The following is a 16,767-nucleotide window of genomic DNA, read 5'->3' as shown; positions in this document are numbered from 1 at the left end:
GAGAAAATTATTTCTCCTAAAGGCATTTGAAATCGGCAAAATAAACATGCTGCGTGCAGCTGAGTCTCCCTCCCACGCCTTTGATGTTTACTCTGGGGGCTGCTGAGGGTCGGGACCGGGACCGTCAGATTCGAGGGCCTCATCTTTTAAAGTCTTTGTGTCCACAATACCCGGATAATCACTTCTTGTACCACCTGCTGAGGCCTCTGGGGGGGGGGTGTCCCCCCCCCCTTTTCATATCTTAAGAAAAGACTCCCTGTCGTCTAGGCAAGTTTTGAGAACTGTTAACTCCTAGGAACGCTAGCCTGTCTGCTGACCCCAGGTGGTGTCGACGCCAAGCGTGGACCAAGACCCCGCGGCGCCCCCAAGGTGTCCAATCTCCCCGAGCGACACTGTGCTCCTCTCGCATTAACACTTTTCTCCGCTTGGGTCTCAACCGTCTCCACCGCTCCTCCCTGAGCCCCCGCCACCATCTCACCTCGTTTCCTCCCAAGCCCCTGACCGAGCATCCCTTCTGGCAGGTGGGGCCGGGGGGATGTCTGGGCTTCGGGGAAGGGGCGCAGAAGGGTTAACGAGGAGAGTCTGCGGCCAGGTGGGGCGCCCACACCCGCCCCGGCTGCGGTGGGCGTCGGAGGTGAGGGGGCGCTGTTCGGGCAGCAGTGCGCCGGGCGGCGGGCGGGATTGCTGCCAGGCTGACGGAGAGGCCGGCCCGAGTGGGGGCCGCTCCGCCGCCGCCGCCGCCGCCGCCGCCGCTGTGATGCGGAGCCGGTGCTGCGCCGGGCGGTGGAGTCAGAGCCCGGGCGCGGGAGCACGAGCTGCAACATCAGCACCGGCGGCGGCGGCGGCAGCACCTGCACCAGCTCCCGGGCCCCGCGCTGCGCTCGCCGCGGGGCCGCCGCCCGGCGCTCTCTATGGATGTCAAGGCGGCCCCCAACGGGGTGGCTACCATCGAGGACCGGATCCTGCGGATCACCGGCTACTATGGCTATTACCCGGGTTACTCCAGCCAGAAAAGTAAGACGCCGCGGGGTTGCCTCGCCCCAGGCGCCGGAGCGGGTGGGATGCGGGAGGGCGCGCGGTCCGGACACCTGCAGCCCCGCCGCTGCCGCTAACGCTACCCTCCCGGCCGCGGGGCCGCTGGGGCAAAAAGTGTGTCCGCTGTCCTCGGTGCTGAACCGCGCGAGCCGACGCGGTCCGGGCCGTTGGCGCCCAAGAGTTAGTTCACCGAGCCTCGGGGTCGGCAGCGCAGGGAGGGGGACCCGATGCGCGCTCCTGGCAGCCGTCGGCCGGCTCGCCTCCGGCTTCTGTACGACCCGAGGGGAGGCTGCCATGGCTGTTGCATGAGCCGAAAGTCCTCCGCAGGTGCTGCACTGCCCGCCCCGCGCCCCCCGGCCCCTGCTGGGTGCCGGGCTGCGGGCCGGGCGCGGGACGCGCAGGCTGGGTAGGCTCGGGGGTGGGGCCGGCGGGGCGGCCGAGCCGGACGTGGGTCCCGGCGCAGGCCGGCTCGGCTCGTTCACCCGGGCTGTCGAGACGATGCCAGGGCGGGAATTGCTCCTGCTAAAATGCCTTTGCGAGGTGCTCCAGCCGGGGCAGGCAGAGGACCAGCCCAGGTCTCCGAGCGCCGGCGCCGGGAGCCTGGGAGACCCGTGCAAACGCCTGGGGGTGGGGTGGGTGGGAGGGGGAGGCGCGCCAGGACCCCGCGCCAGGACCCCGCGCCCGCGCCCGCGCCCGCACCCGCGCCGCTCGCCGCACGTCGCGGCTGCCCGGGAGCCCAGCAGGCTCCTGCGTTCCGCACAGGCGTTCTGCGGGCCGAGCCCGGTCGCGCGGCGCCGACGCTTGCACATTTCTGGAGCAGTTTTGGGGGGAGGGCGATGAGGTGCGCTCTACTCTGTCCCCCTCCCCCAACACACGAACCCACTGGCTATCTTTGCTGGAATTAGTTCAGCCAGCGACCGAGTGAAGCTCATTTTTCTCCGAATTGGGGGACCAGTTGCGGCTTATTTCCCATGCAGGTGGGATTTCGCTTTTCCTCTACCAATGCATTTCTGTCGCAATAGATGGAGCTTAATTGATGTTTTTGCTGTTATTTTTAACAGGAAACCTTGCAAGATCCTAGATGCATTTCTGATTGGTATTTTCCTGTGACATTTTTTTGGTCTGATCAATGCTACAGCTTCTCTGAAGCAGACAAACCCTGACACCATAGATGAGAAAACACACCCCCCCCTTGTAACTTTCTCCCCCACTATGTTCCATCTCTATTTAATAACAATCCAAGAGCTTTGTTCTCCTAGAGATATTTTCTCGTTTAATATTTCATTTGGTTTCAGGAAAGGCCTGTCTGATTTGGATGGTTTCTGTCTAGCTGTTTTTAGAAGCTTACATTATTCATTTTCCATACAAAAGTAATTATATAGTGTTAGAATTTTCTGGAAAGAAAATAACACACTGTGGAATGCAGTTTGAAGCTTTTGTACTATAGACTCAGAAACTTCTCCCCTCCCCCCCCTTGGCGAAGGGTTTCTTTTAACCCTAGAGACTGAAGTGGAAGCGCTAGTATACCATGTGGAGATTACTTGGATTTCACCTTTGAATATTTTAATTAGGAACAATGGGGTTTTGGTTACTTAGGGAATAGAGAAGCTGTCTGTGAAATTACAGGACTCAGAGTAGTTTATTATTGTAATTTTTATAACAATGGAACTTTGGTTAATAAAGAAGAAACCAAATGGAATCCTGGAAAAGTGACATTTTAGATAAAATCATGTTCATATTATCTTTTCGTACTGATTCAAATAACTGCTCATGTATCATTTGCAGTAGAATAATAGGCCAGAAAGAGGGAAGAGCATTGGCTGAGACAGTAAGTGAAGGTAAAAGGGATCTAGATACATTTGCCATAGTAATTTGTGATGGGCACTTACCTAACTTCAGGCCACAGAGCTCAGTGAGGACAGCATCTCACAAGGACAGAGAATTACATGATAGTCAAATAACTTTCAGAATGTTGGTGCTTTCAGAGGTAGAAAGAGATTGCCATTTTGCACAGTGAGAGACTAGGAGAGGAGAGAGCTGGAAGAGAGCCAGGCAGCCGAGCACCATGAAATAATCCTGCCCTTAATGCAGGCTTCAACTAGTAAACAAACACATTGAAGCAAACCAGTACAATATGGTCAATTGATTTAGCTGTTACCAGGAATGAGCAACAGCTTGGGGGAAGTCTGGAGGGATATATTTAGGAAAAGGCTATGGTGAGGAATATATGATATGTGAAGGCAAGGTCACTTTCCCGTTTTCTGACTGGTCATATATGAGGCCTTAAGGATGATCTCTGGATATCTATGCCATTTACCTTTTTAGAGGTAGGTGGGCACTCATCTCTGAGAAAATGCAACAGTGATCAGCCTCCTATTAATGCATGCTGCTGCCATCCTTGGCAATCCACAAGAAATTCTGTTAGGCTGATATAAGAAACAAATATGTGTGTATGTGTATACATACATACACATATAGATTATATAATTTATAGTACTTATGATATTATCAGGGTATGATATTATCAGGATGATAATCAAGGTACAGAAATGATTGAAGCATTTGTCTAGTCTTGAGTTACTTACAGCCCGATAGGGGAAATAGATTCATCTGTTCAACAAGTGTTAATTGAGCACCTCCTATGTGCCAGGAATACATCCATGAACACAACAGACAAAAATGTTTTCCTTTTTAGAGCTGAAGTTTCAGTGAGTGGAGACGGACAATAATAATGAACAAAGAAATAAATCATGTGGTATATTTCAAGGTGATACGTGCTTTTAAAAATACCACAACATGGTAAAAAGAATGAAAAATTATGAGATGGGTAGGGATTGTGACAATTTTAAAGCATGGCAACTGGGTAGAAATTGTAGCAAGTTTTAAGTCAGGTGAGGCTGCACTGGGGAGATCAGAACTAGGCAAAGCCTTGAAGTATGTGAAAAAGTTAGACATGTGGACATCTGGAAGTTGCTCCAGGTAGAGGGAACAGCCAATGCAAGGCTCTGAGGTGGAATGTGCCTTGCTAGAGAAAAAGCATGGAGCTTTTCCATGGCTGGAGTGGAGTGAACAACTGGGAGAGTGATTGGAGGTGAGGTCACCCTGGGTTCAGGGCTCAGGTAAAGTAAGGTCTTATTGGTCATTTTAAGTCCTTTAGCTGAGGAGCCTTTGTGGGGTTTTGACAAAGGAGTAATGTGACTTGTCTTACCTATCAGTTTGACTGCTCTATTCAGGCAGGGGTGGAAGCAGAGAGATTAGTGTGTTATTGTAATAACTTTGGTGAGAGATGATGGTGCCTTGAACAAGAGTGGTAACAGTGCAGGTGGGAAGAGGTGGTCAGATTCTACAGATATTTGAAATTAGAGCCAAAGGGGGTTCCTGATGGATTGGATATAGCATCTACAGGACAGAGGAACAAAAAAATGATCTTATCTTTTCTGGTTTTACCAACTTTGAGTTGCCAGTAGCTGAAGTGTGGAAGACTTCGAGGTAGAGAAGGTTTAGGGGGTCAGGGGATAAGGATAATATTTTGGAAATGTTAAATGTAATGGGAGATGAAGTTTAGAGGAAATATCTGATTAGAGACATAAATTAGGGATTTTTCAGCACTTGGATGGTATTTGAAGCCTAAGACTGACAAAATCTCTAAGGAATGAATTTATGGAGAGAAGAAAAGAGGAATAAAGATTGAACCCTAGGGGCTCTCAGACATTAAGAGGCTGTGGAGAAGAAGAGAAACCACTAAGGGAGACCAAAAAGGAGCTCCCAGGGAGGTAGGAGGAAAACCAGGAGCATGTGATACCCCGGAAGCTGGTGAAGAGTTTTAAAGGGAAGAGATCAGCTGAGTCCTATGCTGCTGAAAAGTTAAGTAAAATGTAGACTGGTAACTGACCACTGACTTTGGCGATTGAAGATCAATGGTGACCTTGACTAGAACCTTGACAAAAGCAGATAAGTAGAATAAAAGGACTAGAATGTGTATATGAGAGAATTAGAGAGAGGACTTGGAATTGTGAGTATAAGAGAATTCAAAGATTTTTGTGCAAGGGGAGGAAATGGGGATAGTAGGATTAAGAAGTTTTATTTTTGATGGAAGAAATAACAGCATGTTTGCATGCTGTCATTTGCGAATGATTCAATAGAATAACCAACAATGTTGGAGAGATAAGATATGGAGCCTATTGCACAAGAGAAAGGACATTTCATGGATATAGGGCCGAGGAAGTGGGTGCAGGATCTGAAAGGTGGGTAACCAAGATGGTGGGGGGGGATCATTTGAGGTTCTCTTTGATTGCTTTAGTTTTCTCCAAAGAGGAAGCAAGGAATCAACTGACAGTGAGGATGCGGAAAGAGTGGTAGTTGTTGGAGGAGAGAGAAAGTGTGAATAATTAAGTAGGGAGAGTGAACAGCCTGGGGACGTGCAGTAAGGTTGTCTGGCTGCCACAGAGGGCCTGTTGTAAGCTTTTGGCCGCAAATTTAAAGTGAGAGCAGTCAGTAGGTTGTTGTAGTCCCTGATACAATGAAGACATGGAGCAAGTGAAGGGAAGGATTTAACCAGAATTGCATATTGTCCAATGGGTTTAATAAAATAATAGGGGCAAGAGGGTAGTGACTAGAAGCAGGGAAGGTATTACTGTAGTAATTGACCACAGCATTTGAAGCTGGTAAGTAGAGGAGAGGAAATCAAGAAAATGACAATGAGTAAAGAGGTGGTAGGATCAGTGGATTGGAGTCTCAATGGGATCAAAGCGTAGTGGAAGTTAGCTGGAAGACAAGAGGTGATGGTCAGAGAGAGCGCTATATGTTGTGAGAAGTTATTTCCATTAAGTCAAGGCAAAGGATAAATTAGTTTATATTTTACTATATTGCATACCTGATATTTTTGGGGTAAGCCTTCTTTTTGTGTTTGCAGAAGGAGGCAATATGCTGATGTGTAGTGAATTAAACCCTAGTGTTTTGGAGATTGATTCTAGTCTTAAACCTGCCAGGAACTGACTCCCTGATCTTCCCTGTGCATATCAGCTTCGTTGTTTTTAAAAGCACAGAAGTTGCTGCCCCAGAACAGCCATGCAGTGGGTCAGCTTCAACAGCTTTCAAAAAAGTTCCAACTTCAACAGAACAACCTTACTTGGTAATCCTTACCATGTTTACTTTGCTTCTCTTGACAACACCTTCTATCTCAGAGGGTGACCAGTTGCCTCTCTTTGTTCTGTCTTTTGCACCTGTTGGCCTTTTGTTTTTCTATGCCCCGTTAGTCACCAGGTTCTGTGGTTGTTTACTGTTGGTAGCTGCAATAGTAAAATTTCTTCCCCTTGCTCTGATCCCAGTGTTGACCACCTTGTTCCCCAAAACAACTCTACCAAAGTCTGACTTTTCTGCCTTTCTTTTCTTTTTAAAAGATTTTATTTATTTATTCATGAGAGACACAGAGAGAGGGAGAGGCGAGACACAGGCAGAGGGAGAAGCAGGCTCCATGCAGGGAGCCCAACATGGGACTCGATCCCGGGTCTCCAGGATCACACCCTGGGCCAAAGGCAGCGCTAAACCACTGAGCCACCTGGGCTGCCCCTCTTCTGGCTTTCTGACGTCTCTGACTGCTGCTGTAGACTTAGCATGTCCCAAGGTTCCAGCTTCTGCTGTCTCTTCTCACCCAACTTTGCCTGAGCAAACTCACTCAATCCCATGGCTTCACCACCTCCTATGAGACTGTGTATCTGCATCCTTTTTTCCTGAACTGAGACCATTTCAAACTTCCTACTAGAATTCCTACCTGGATGTCCTCTAAGATGTCACGCATAAAACTAAATTCAGCAGTCCATCCTTAAAATATGCCTTTTCCTTCTTATTATGCCTTTTGGCTTCCAATATCTGCATCTAACCAATTGCCTGGAAACCTAGAATCATCCTTAAACCTTTACCCTTTTTTCTTACTTTATATTCAGTTAGGAGGTCCTGTCTATTCTTCCCCAAATAGGTGTTTTCTATCTCTACTGGCACTGCCTTAGTTCTATCCATCACATCTTTCCTCCAGCCTCAAACCCTTCTAATCCAGTATGCACACCTTAACAACATTTAATTTCCTAAAATGCAAAATCTGTTCATCTCACATCCCTGATCCAATGCCTGGAATAAATCTTCATTTTCTGTGTAATAAAGTCCAAACTCCTTAGCATGCCACAATCTGAGCCCAGCTTACATTGTTCTATTTTAGCACATATTTCCCCCACTAATTGCCAAAGTAATGTATGCTTAATGCAGAAAATCTGGAAGGCAGAGAAGCAAAGAGAGATTAAAACAAAACTACTCATAATTCCATCACCCAGAGGTGATTAGTATTAACATTTTGTTAACACTATCTTTCCAGTCGGTTTTTGTATCCATAAACACATGCAAATTCTTTTTATTTCATACTGAATGTTTCTCTCATTGGTCTGTATATTTTTAGTAAATGTAGTGTACTCATGGTCTTCCATTTATTGCAACACCTTAATCTACTGAAGTCATTGGATTTTTGGCAAAGTTTGTTTTTTGTTTGTTTTTAAAGATTTATTTGTTTATTTAACAGAGAGAGAGAGAGAGAGAGCACATGCAGGGGGGAGGGATGGGGGAGAGGGAGAAGCAGACTTCTTGCTAAGCAGGGAGCTGGACTCTGGCTTGATCTCAAGACCTCAGGATCGTGACCTGAACCGAATGCAGACCCTCAACCGACTGAGTCACCGAGGTGCCCCTGTTTGTTTGCTTTTTAATTTCATAGCTCACGTGGCCTCCATAGAACTTGGTAAGTATCTCATCAAGGAGCTTGTTGTTTTGATAACATCATTTTCTCCATGCTCTTTCTGCTCCTCAGTGCCCTTTTACACTATGGCCAGACAGCTTCCTCTCTGTGTGTCTCCTTCATCACTCTTTGGAAAGTTCCTATTTATCTTTAAAGGCTAAGTTGAAACGTGCTGTCCTCTGTAAAGCTTCTTGATTGCTCCAGGCTGGGTTAATCCTCCTGCTGTGTTCCTATAATACTGTGTACTCACCTCTGCTCCTGCGTTTAGCACACTATTTTCAGCTGTTTACTTTACACAAGGCTCTCTCACCCACAGAGCTTGGGGAGGGCAGGGACTTACCTTTATTTATTTATTTTCCTCTTAGGCAAAGTGTCTAGTACATTCTGGGTGCTCAATAAAGTTTATTGTACTAGTGAATGAATGATTATAGTTTCCTTTGAAGAAATTGGCGAGTTAATTGTTTTCACACAGAAAAAGAAAGAGTACACGATGGTAGCAATTGGAGGGAAAGAAAAAATATACCAGCTATGAATAGATGTGCCTATTCAGAGAATGAGAATACACCAAATGGTATTTTGTGATCCCTTTACCTTTGTGGTTGTAACTTCTGCATTTTCATCCTTCTTACTTCATCACATTTTCTGTGCTTAAATGGGGGCAAAGGCTTTTTTTTTTCTTTTTAATACAGAGTAGTACAAGTTACTAGAATTAGAGATACAATGTGGTCCTTCCCCCACTCCCCTTTGAAATGATTGCTATTGGTTTTCATGGTATAATACATAATACTTAAGCACTTTAACTGGAGTAATGTTAAAAATTGTAAAGTTACTCCACTCTAATGAAGTAGGTTATAAAATTGTCTCTTCCTAGTGAAATGAATGTAATAAATATTTCTCCTAGTTTGTATTTTGTTTTACCCTAATAAGCTTGGTTTGTAAACAGTTATAAATAATTACCATTGATATGTGGTATTGAGAAGTCTTTGTAATATAGTTTTTAACTGTAATGTATAAGGGCTATGTTGATACTGAATATTATTGTGTGTGTTATTAATGTTGGATAATGTCATTTCTACAATGCTTCTTTTGGTGTGTATTTTTCATTTAAAATATAAATTTACATGTAAATTGGGTATTTGTATTATAAAATACCATTACTACTACTACTACTACTACTAGCTAATACGTGGTTTAACATTATAAAGTAAATCGCAGATTTACTTCCTTGAGAAAGCCTATCTAAGGCCTGTTTGAGGCCATGAGGCCATGAGGCCTAATGCAAAGACATAACGATCCTGTTCTACTACTTTTTATAAGGCCTTTCAAACTTGCACAAGTATAACGGGGCACCTGGGTGGCTCAGTAGATTGAACATCTAACCCTTGATTTCGGCTTAGGTCATGATCTCAGGGTCTTGGTATCAGGCTTCGCAGTGGGGAATTTGTTTGAAAATTCTCTCCTGTTCCTCCCCCTGCTCTCTCTCTGTCTGTTTCTCTAATAAATAAATAAATATTTAAAAAGAAAACTTGCATAAGTAACTTAACTCTTCTGATCAACAATTTTGTTTCTGTAAAATGGGAATAATAGTTTTTTCGTAGGTCATTGGGAGGATTATGTAAGATAATGTATAAGAATGTCTGGCACAATGCCCTGTTCAATATATGAAAGCTGTTAATGATTATGGAGGAAACCAGTAGAATTGGTTTCATCATCAGAGAGGCTTGCTCCCTTTTTCCTGGAAAATAAGTGACTTACCACTTTTCCCCCTCCCATATGCAGAATTGTATTTTGAATTGTTATTGAAAGTTGTGTCATAGCCTGTTAAAGATCATTTACAAATTATCCAACTTCACAATGGTTTTTATTTTTGGATGTTGCCTTCCATTCCTTATCCACTTGTGGCTTGTCTGGTGCTATAATTGAAAGGGGCAGTATGTAACACTTACCTGGATTGCCCCTAAGGATAGTTTAAAATGGGCTGGAGGCCATTTGTGATGAGGTTATTCCCAGTGGGTTGATCTAAAAGAGAGGAGACAAATCTAGGGCCTATGAGTGACAGGATGGCTCTGCATGTCTGGAGATACAAAATGCAGACCTCAAAGTAGAAGGGAGTGCAGAGGGATGCCAAGGATGTGGGAGTATAGTGAAGAGAGAGTGGGGGAGGGGAAGTATGAAATCCCATTTGAAGATGGTTAGCATGCAATGGGGGCAAGTAGGGTTAGACTGGACAGGGAGGGCAAATAGGTGAAGAGGAAGTGAAGGTGGAATATTAATTTGGAGCCAGTGGGTTGGAAGTTACAATGTTTCTTTAATATGCTGAGTCTTAAAGGGACAGTTCCTTTTTATACAGCAGTAAATGTAACAGTATTTTATGTTCTACTTTAAAAAATACATCATTGTGTTATAAACACATTATATATTTCTACATAATCTTTGGAGTTAATTTTTTAAGTCATAAAGTGTTTAATTATTTACAGATCCAGAAGAATATAGAGAAAACAGAAAATAATCTTGTCACTGTAACTACTGTTATTTTGGCTAATTTCCTTCTTCCTAATGCATATGGGGCCTCACTTCTTGACAAATATAAACTATAGTGTAGTCATAATTCTGATATATACACAATTTTGTGCCCTGCTTCTCTTCCGCTTAATATTTTAGGATAAGCATTTTTAATTTTGTTGCACTTCTCTGTTTTGAGAGGCTGGAATTAGATTCTCCTTGCAGAGATCTTGCCTTAAAATTTTTGTGCAAGCTGGTTCTCAGTTATTTGAGACTAAATAAAATGGAGAGATCTGAAGTGTTCATGAGGGTTTGTCTTCTAGTTACAAGATTCCATTTGAACAGGCTTAAGTAAAAACGAGTGATTGAAGGGATAACTGGTCATGTTCCATGGATTTTAGGGGCAAGGATAGGGTGGTATAAGCTAGCATCAGGTCCTGGAGTGTGATAGGGAAAACAGGAAGCCCTCTTTCTCTGCTTTTCATCTCTTTTTTCTGGCACATGTTCTCCATTCTTGTCTCTTCCTGCAGCCTGGCTTTCTCAATTTCCTTGTCCAAATGGTTGAAAATAGCCTCTGCCAGCAGTTCCAGTGTTTACGTGTCCTCTATTCAAGAGAGCAGACAGATTGAGCAAGAATCTCTTACTTCTAAATTCAGATTCCCAGAGAAAGGGACTCTTTGGCCCAATTTGTGTCAAGTGCACACTCTTGATTCTATTGACTGTGGTGGTTTGGGGCAGGGTCAAGTTACCCAATCATGTTGCCAGAAACTCTCTCCTGTAACCCTTTTGACTGCAGGGGAAGATATTGTTTCCAGAGAAGAGGGGCAATTGGCTGGACAGTCCACTTAATAGCTATTTGGTTCACAGAGCTTTGCATAAAAAAGCTTTTTGTATCAAATCATAGACTTCTGTCAAGATCCAGTCTTTTCTTTCTTCTGATTCTGATCTCTTTTTAGAGTATATCTCAATAATATTTAGTGAGGTTAAAGATACTATATTTCTACAAACTAAGGAGATCCAAGTGTCTGTTGAGAGTATAAGTCCCTAGGGCCTTCTGTTTAAAAGAACCCAACTAGTACTGCAGACTAATTACTAAGTTTTATTGAAGTGCTACCACTTACATCAAGTTTGGAAGATATATTTCATTTTTTTAGGTCAGATAGGCCAACATACCAGTTACTTCTATAGTAATTGAGGATGACATTTAACATTGTATATTTTAAACAGGCATTGAAAATTACATTTTTCTGCAGTCCAGGATTTTCTATATTTAGTCCTGGGCTAATGCCAAGATGGTACTAGTGAGGTGTCAATAATGATTTTGTGGTCTTAAAACCAGACATACTAAGAATTCTTCATCTCTCATGAAAGCTAGGATTCCCAAGGGGGTAAGAGCTGCAGACTTTAGCTGCTGATACCTTGATAAGCTCCAAGACATTGGACTTTGGTGTCTTTCTTGTGTTTTTGTTCATACCTATGCTTAATCATAGTCATTCTGGAGGAAAGGTCCAGATTGAGTGATTTGGGAGCCCTTTTGGGACTCCATCTTCCTTGCAAGTCTTATGGTGGCAGGTTCTAAAGAAGCAATATATACAATCTAGGATGACATGATTATTTACCAGGGATTTTTTTTAGAACAAATATAGTTAGAAGCTGAGAACTTTTTCTTTCTCATTATTTTTTATCATTATTTTTTCCTTATTATTTTTTTAATGTGGGCACTTGAGCAGGAGCTTCTTGTCATACTCCTAGTTTACAACCATCATGATCTTTTGAAAGCAGCAATTGGATCATTCTTCTGGTTAAAGTCTTTAGTGGCTTTCCATATCTCTTTGGAAAACTATAAAAACTTAAACCCAGACTATAAGGAAGATGTTACAGAGTCCAGTTCTTCAGATGGTAACACTCTTCCATGATGTGATTATGCTTTAGGCATAAAGGTGTGTGTTCCTAGCCCTTTCTTTCCTCCTGGCTGGCAAACATGCTCTTCCTTACTCCTCATGCTGCTGACTGGCTCCTAGCCATCCCTCATGTCTCATATTAAGTGCCACTGCTTCAGAGAGGCCTTTCTAACTTTGCACCTCTCTCCTCTGTACTTTTCCTTTACAGTGCTTACTACAAACTGCAGTTACAATTTATGTTGATTGCTGTGACTGTTTAATGGTCTTCTTGCCCACTACTCTCTTAGCTCCCTAAGGAAAGGGATGGATCCATTTTGTTCAGCACCATGTGCCCAGCATACAAAATGGTGCCTCTGCACTCCATAAATATTTGTTTAATATGTGATCAAGCCTTGTTAAAGATTTCAAGCAGAGTTTCTGCAAAACATCATCTCTTTGAAATATTTTTCAATTTACAGAAAAGTGGTTAAGATAATACAAAGAATTCCTGTATGTCCCTCACCCACTTTCCCCATTGTTATCATTTCATATGACCAGTGTAAATTTGTCAAAACTAAGAAACCAGTGTTGATACATTACTGTTAGTTAAACTCAGGCTTTATTTGGATTTCACCAGTTTTTGCATTAAGGTTCTCTTTCTGGTCCAGGATCTAGCCTGGCCCATTGCATTCAGTTGTCATGTTTCTTAAGTAGGCTTCTAATGCATCAGACTTGGAAAGATAATTTCAGTTTTATAGGAATTTCCTCATCAACTTCTCAGGACTTGGGTCAGATCACATTTGAAAACTTAACTACTAGTTTACAAGGTGATAATGGATTAAAATCATGTTAGAAAATACCATGACTTGACATGGTAATTACGTACTATCTTGAAGGACTACTTCATAGCGTAGAGCGGTAGTCATTAGTTTTCTATCCTTTAACATTCTGGGGGGCACAGAAATCTTTGAAAATCTAGATAAAGCTATAAATTACCCCCTTCTCCCAAAGTACACATATATGCCAAATGTTTTCATGCAGCTTATTTTATTACCCTGGAAATTTATTACTTCACAGGAATGGGCTATAAAGATGATAATTCTAATGAGTTGTGTCTGTTTTTCTATTTTATAGAATGTGTACAAAATTTAATGGCAATGTCTGGAAAAATTGAAATAGTCCAAATTTGTTAACTAAAATAGGGATGAGGTTCAATTTTATTCAAAAGTGAATTTTAGTGAGAAAGCTCTTGTCATCTGGATTGAATAAGAAGTGGAAATTTTGGAGTGGTTTTAGGCATGGGAATCATCATTTCATTTGCACTCAAGTCAGTGAGGTCATCTTTGAGGTGAGATCTGCATCATCCATGCTGTCTTTGACAGCAAAGAAAGGATGACTAATTTGTGTTTCGATTTTAAGGTTGTCTAAGCATAATTAGCTTTCAAATATATCCTGCAGTGTATCTAGATACTCCAAGACTGTTTATCTGCACTGAACTTTTATGACACAGTGTCACTCTGGATCCTTTACTTTCCCGAGGAGCTGTGTTTCCAGAAGAACTTGTGGTTTTCAGCTGCATTATAATAGTGACTTTAAAGCTTTCAATGACACAGTCTGTCATGTTTATATCTATAAAGTAAGCAAAGTGAAAAATGAACTTCTCCTTCCTGAAGTGACTATTCCAAGGATGGGCTTCCCTTTTCTCTCAGAGGTGACACAAATGCCTTCCCAAATGTCACTCAAAGATTTCAAGTCATGGTTTCTGGAAAGACATTAGCTTCCAGGTAGTCAAGAAGATTTCTACATTCTCTTTACTGGTTTTGATGCAATTGACTTTTAAGCACTAGACAAAGTTTTCTGTGGCATCATTGACAATATTTTGGATGCTACTGCATGCTGATGTGTAAGGCAGCAAGTTATACTGATATGCAAACTTCTTTTATCACCAAAGCAGCACAACCTACTTTTTTCCCCAGGTACAGTTTGTTTGACATGACAAACTTTCATGTTTCCCAAAAAGCTAACAGGCTAGGCATTCTCCTTAGATGATATTCATATACATACAGCAGAAAATTGAGTGGGAAGCATTGTGAGACAAAACAGTTATTTGCTAAAGGGAAATAGCATAGCTGCTGGCATCTTCAATGTTTGCAGCAAAATTGTGGCAATAAACAGCTTGAGGAGAAGACTTTATTTATTTGATAAAGGCACCACTTCCATTTTATCCCCTGCTTCAGACCACAAACCAGTTTATCCTTTTCCAAGGCACACTGGTTCCCAAGGTCTCCCCAGGATGAATTTGGCTAAAAGAAAACTCAACTGATACTGGCTTAAGCAATAAGGAAATTTATCCCCTTGCAGGAAGCTGGGGGGGGCGGGGAGGGGGGAGGGGGCGTGGCTGACTTAATGGCTTATGCTATAATGAAGTACCCAGACTCTAGTGTTTTTCATCTCTTGTGTGTTGTACTTTGCAGGACATTTTCTTGACTTTATTTTAAAACTCTTTTATTAACTTTTTCTTACTTAAAGTTTCATTTAAAGTTGTAATAGCTTTCTTTTGTTTTCCTAATATTTCTTTTAAACATACAGCATCTTGTTCTTGTTTATAGATATGTAAAGTTCTCTAGTTATAAGCTCCTCTTATTCCTTGAGGATATTACTAATATGTTTTGTTTTGTTTTCTTCTCTTGAATGGGCTGCTTTTTCCAGGATGCTTTTTTAACAGTTTTTATGATTGTTAGCATATACTTGGAATTCTGTGATTTTTGTTTACCTGCTTATATTCTAGAATGGAGGGCTCCAAAACTATTTGGAATCTGTGGGAATGGTTAAGGAGGTCAAGAACCATGGAGGGTCTTATAGCACTTGCAAGCTAAGAAGTCAGCCTGTTGCAGTTTCATTGATGCTAGCAGAAGACATAAGGCTCCTGGGTCAGAGACAAAGGACTATTTATTACTTACAGTCCAGCATGGAGTGTGAGCTTCATACTCACCATGATTCCCTTTGCTCCCTAAGTTCCACAGGGAGAAGATGGAGCACAGCAAGGTAGATCCTCATTATTATAGTCGGTTTGTGTCACAGTTGAGGACTCCTCAGCCTAGGAAATCCCAATGATTTATAATGGCCTGTAAACAAACCTTTCCAACCTTTGCTTCAGAGCGAGATGTTTGCAAACAAACCTGCCTCTTTTCTAGAGGGAGACATTATCTGTATCTTCCAAACTCTTCACGATACAGGGACTTGAAAAGGTAGTCCAGAACGAAAAGCTGTCAGGTTCTGCACAAGATCTTCAGAAATGAAAGACCTATGGAGACTTGTCTCCCAACTGGAGCTTGTCTTTTATGATTTTATTTCAAATAGCTGTGCTGTTTCCTTGGGAACATTCAAAATCATTTTCTTAAGATATGTTCCTTTGAATCATAGAAGGCTTTTTTTTTAAGTTTTAAATTTTTTTTTAAATTTATGATAGTCACAGAGAGAGAGAGAGAGAGAGAGAGAGAGAGAGAGGCAGAGACACATAGGCAGAGGGAGAAGCAGGCTCCATGCACCGGGAGCCCGATGTGGGATTCGATCCCGGGTCTCCAGGATCGCGCCCTGGGCCAAAGGCAGGTGCTAAACTGCTGCACCACCCAGGGATCCCCATAGAAGGCTTTTCTAATCTCTTGGTTGGCTGCTAACATTTTGGGAATCAAGTAGGAAAGAAGTTCGGACATCTCTGTGAGTGGTGTGCATACATTCACTTAATTCCCCCATGATTTTGGTATGGTACTCCATCTTCAGCCGTGCTTGGTGTTCCTGTAGACTCCTGTTTGGGCCTTTCCAGAGAGTAAAGCCTGGCATTTGGTAGGGTTAAGGGAGGCAGAATCAAACACTGTACGGAGTGAGCCATGGGGATTAAGAAGCCTGATGGCTTCTTAAACAGACTTAACGAAGGCTGCTGATTTTAGCCTCACTAGCATCACTTTTATATGTTGTGAATCGACTAATATCTACTTTCCTCTGCCCTCAGTTTAGGTTTTAGTTTTCTCAGGCCGGAAAAGTCATTTACTACTGGCTAGCTCCTTAATTGTCATTATTATCTTTGCTCTTGATTCTGTAGATTTATGCCTTTAAGAAATTCACATATTGTCATTTTAGTGGAATTTCCTGAATGAACAGATGTGTTTATTCAACCTGCCATCTTTACCAGGAAGTATCATTGTCCTTTCTATTTCTATTTTTGAAATCTTCCAACTTAAACTAGATCTACTGTAAACCAAGATAAATGTCATATTCATAGTAATGGAGTGCATTATCGTGATTTCCTCCCAGCGGGAAGCTATTTTAGATGTCATAACATGGGGTCAAACAACATTGTGCATGATCTGTTTCTTGATCTGAATATTGGTTTCACAAATGTGTTTACCTTATGAAAATATCATCAAGCAGTGCACTTCAGGTCTGTGTAATTTGCTGTGTGGCTGTTACATTGCAATAAAAAGTTTTCATTAAAAATTATATATAACATAATTGTATATCATAGCATTTCGGTCTGTTTTACCCTTATTTTAATTAATGTTGAATAATAACTTTAAA

The 16,767-nt window shown here is 42.4% G+C and overlaps 1 protein-coding gene across 1 annotated transcript in view; it reads left to right on the top strand.

The window, feature by feature from the left end:
• The first annotated feature begins 849 nt into the window (after window positions 1-849).
• Window positions 850-16,767, top strand: part of SLC35F4 (solute carrier family 35 member F4) — a 225,998-nt gene continuing 210,080 nt past the window's right edge. The window contains exon 1 of the mRNA XM_038544811.1: window positions 850-1,014. Coding sequence (XP_038400739.1) covers window positions 912-1,014 — 103 coding nt within the window. The 5' untranslated portion in view covers window positions 850-911. The remainder of the gene's footprint in view (window positions 1,015-16,767) is intronic.

The sequence above is a fragment of the Canis lupus genome, chromosome 8 (genome assembly GCF_011100685.1).
Source record: "Canis lupus familiaris isolate Mischka breed German Shepherd chromosome 8, alternate assembly UU_Cfam_GSD_1.0, whole genome shotgun sequence".
Classification (NCBI taxonomy): domain Eukaryota; kingdom Metazoa; phylum Chordata; class Mammalia; order Carnivora; family Canidae; genus Canis; species Canis lupus.
This window is presented reverse-complemented; position numbering and strand designations above follow the sequence as displayed.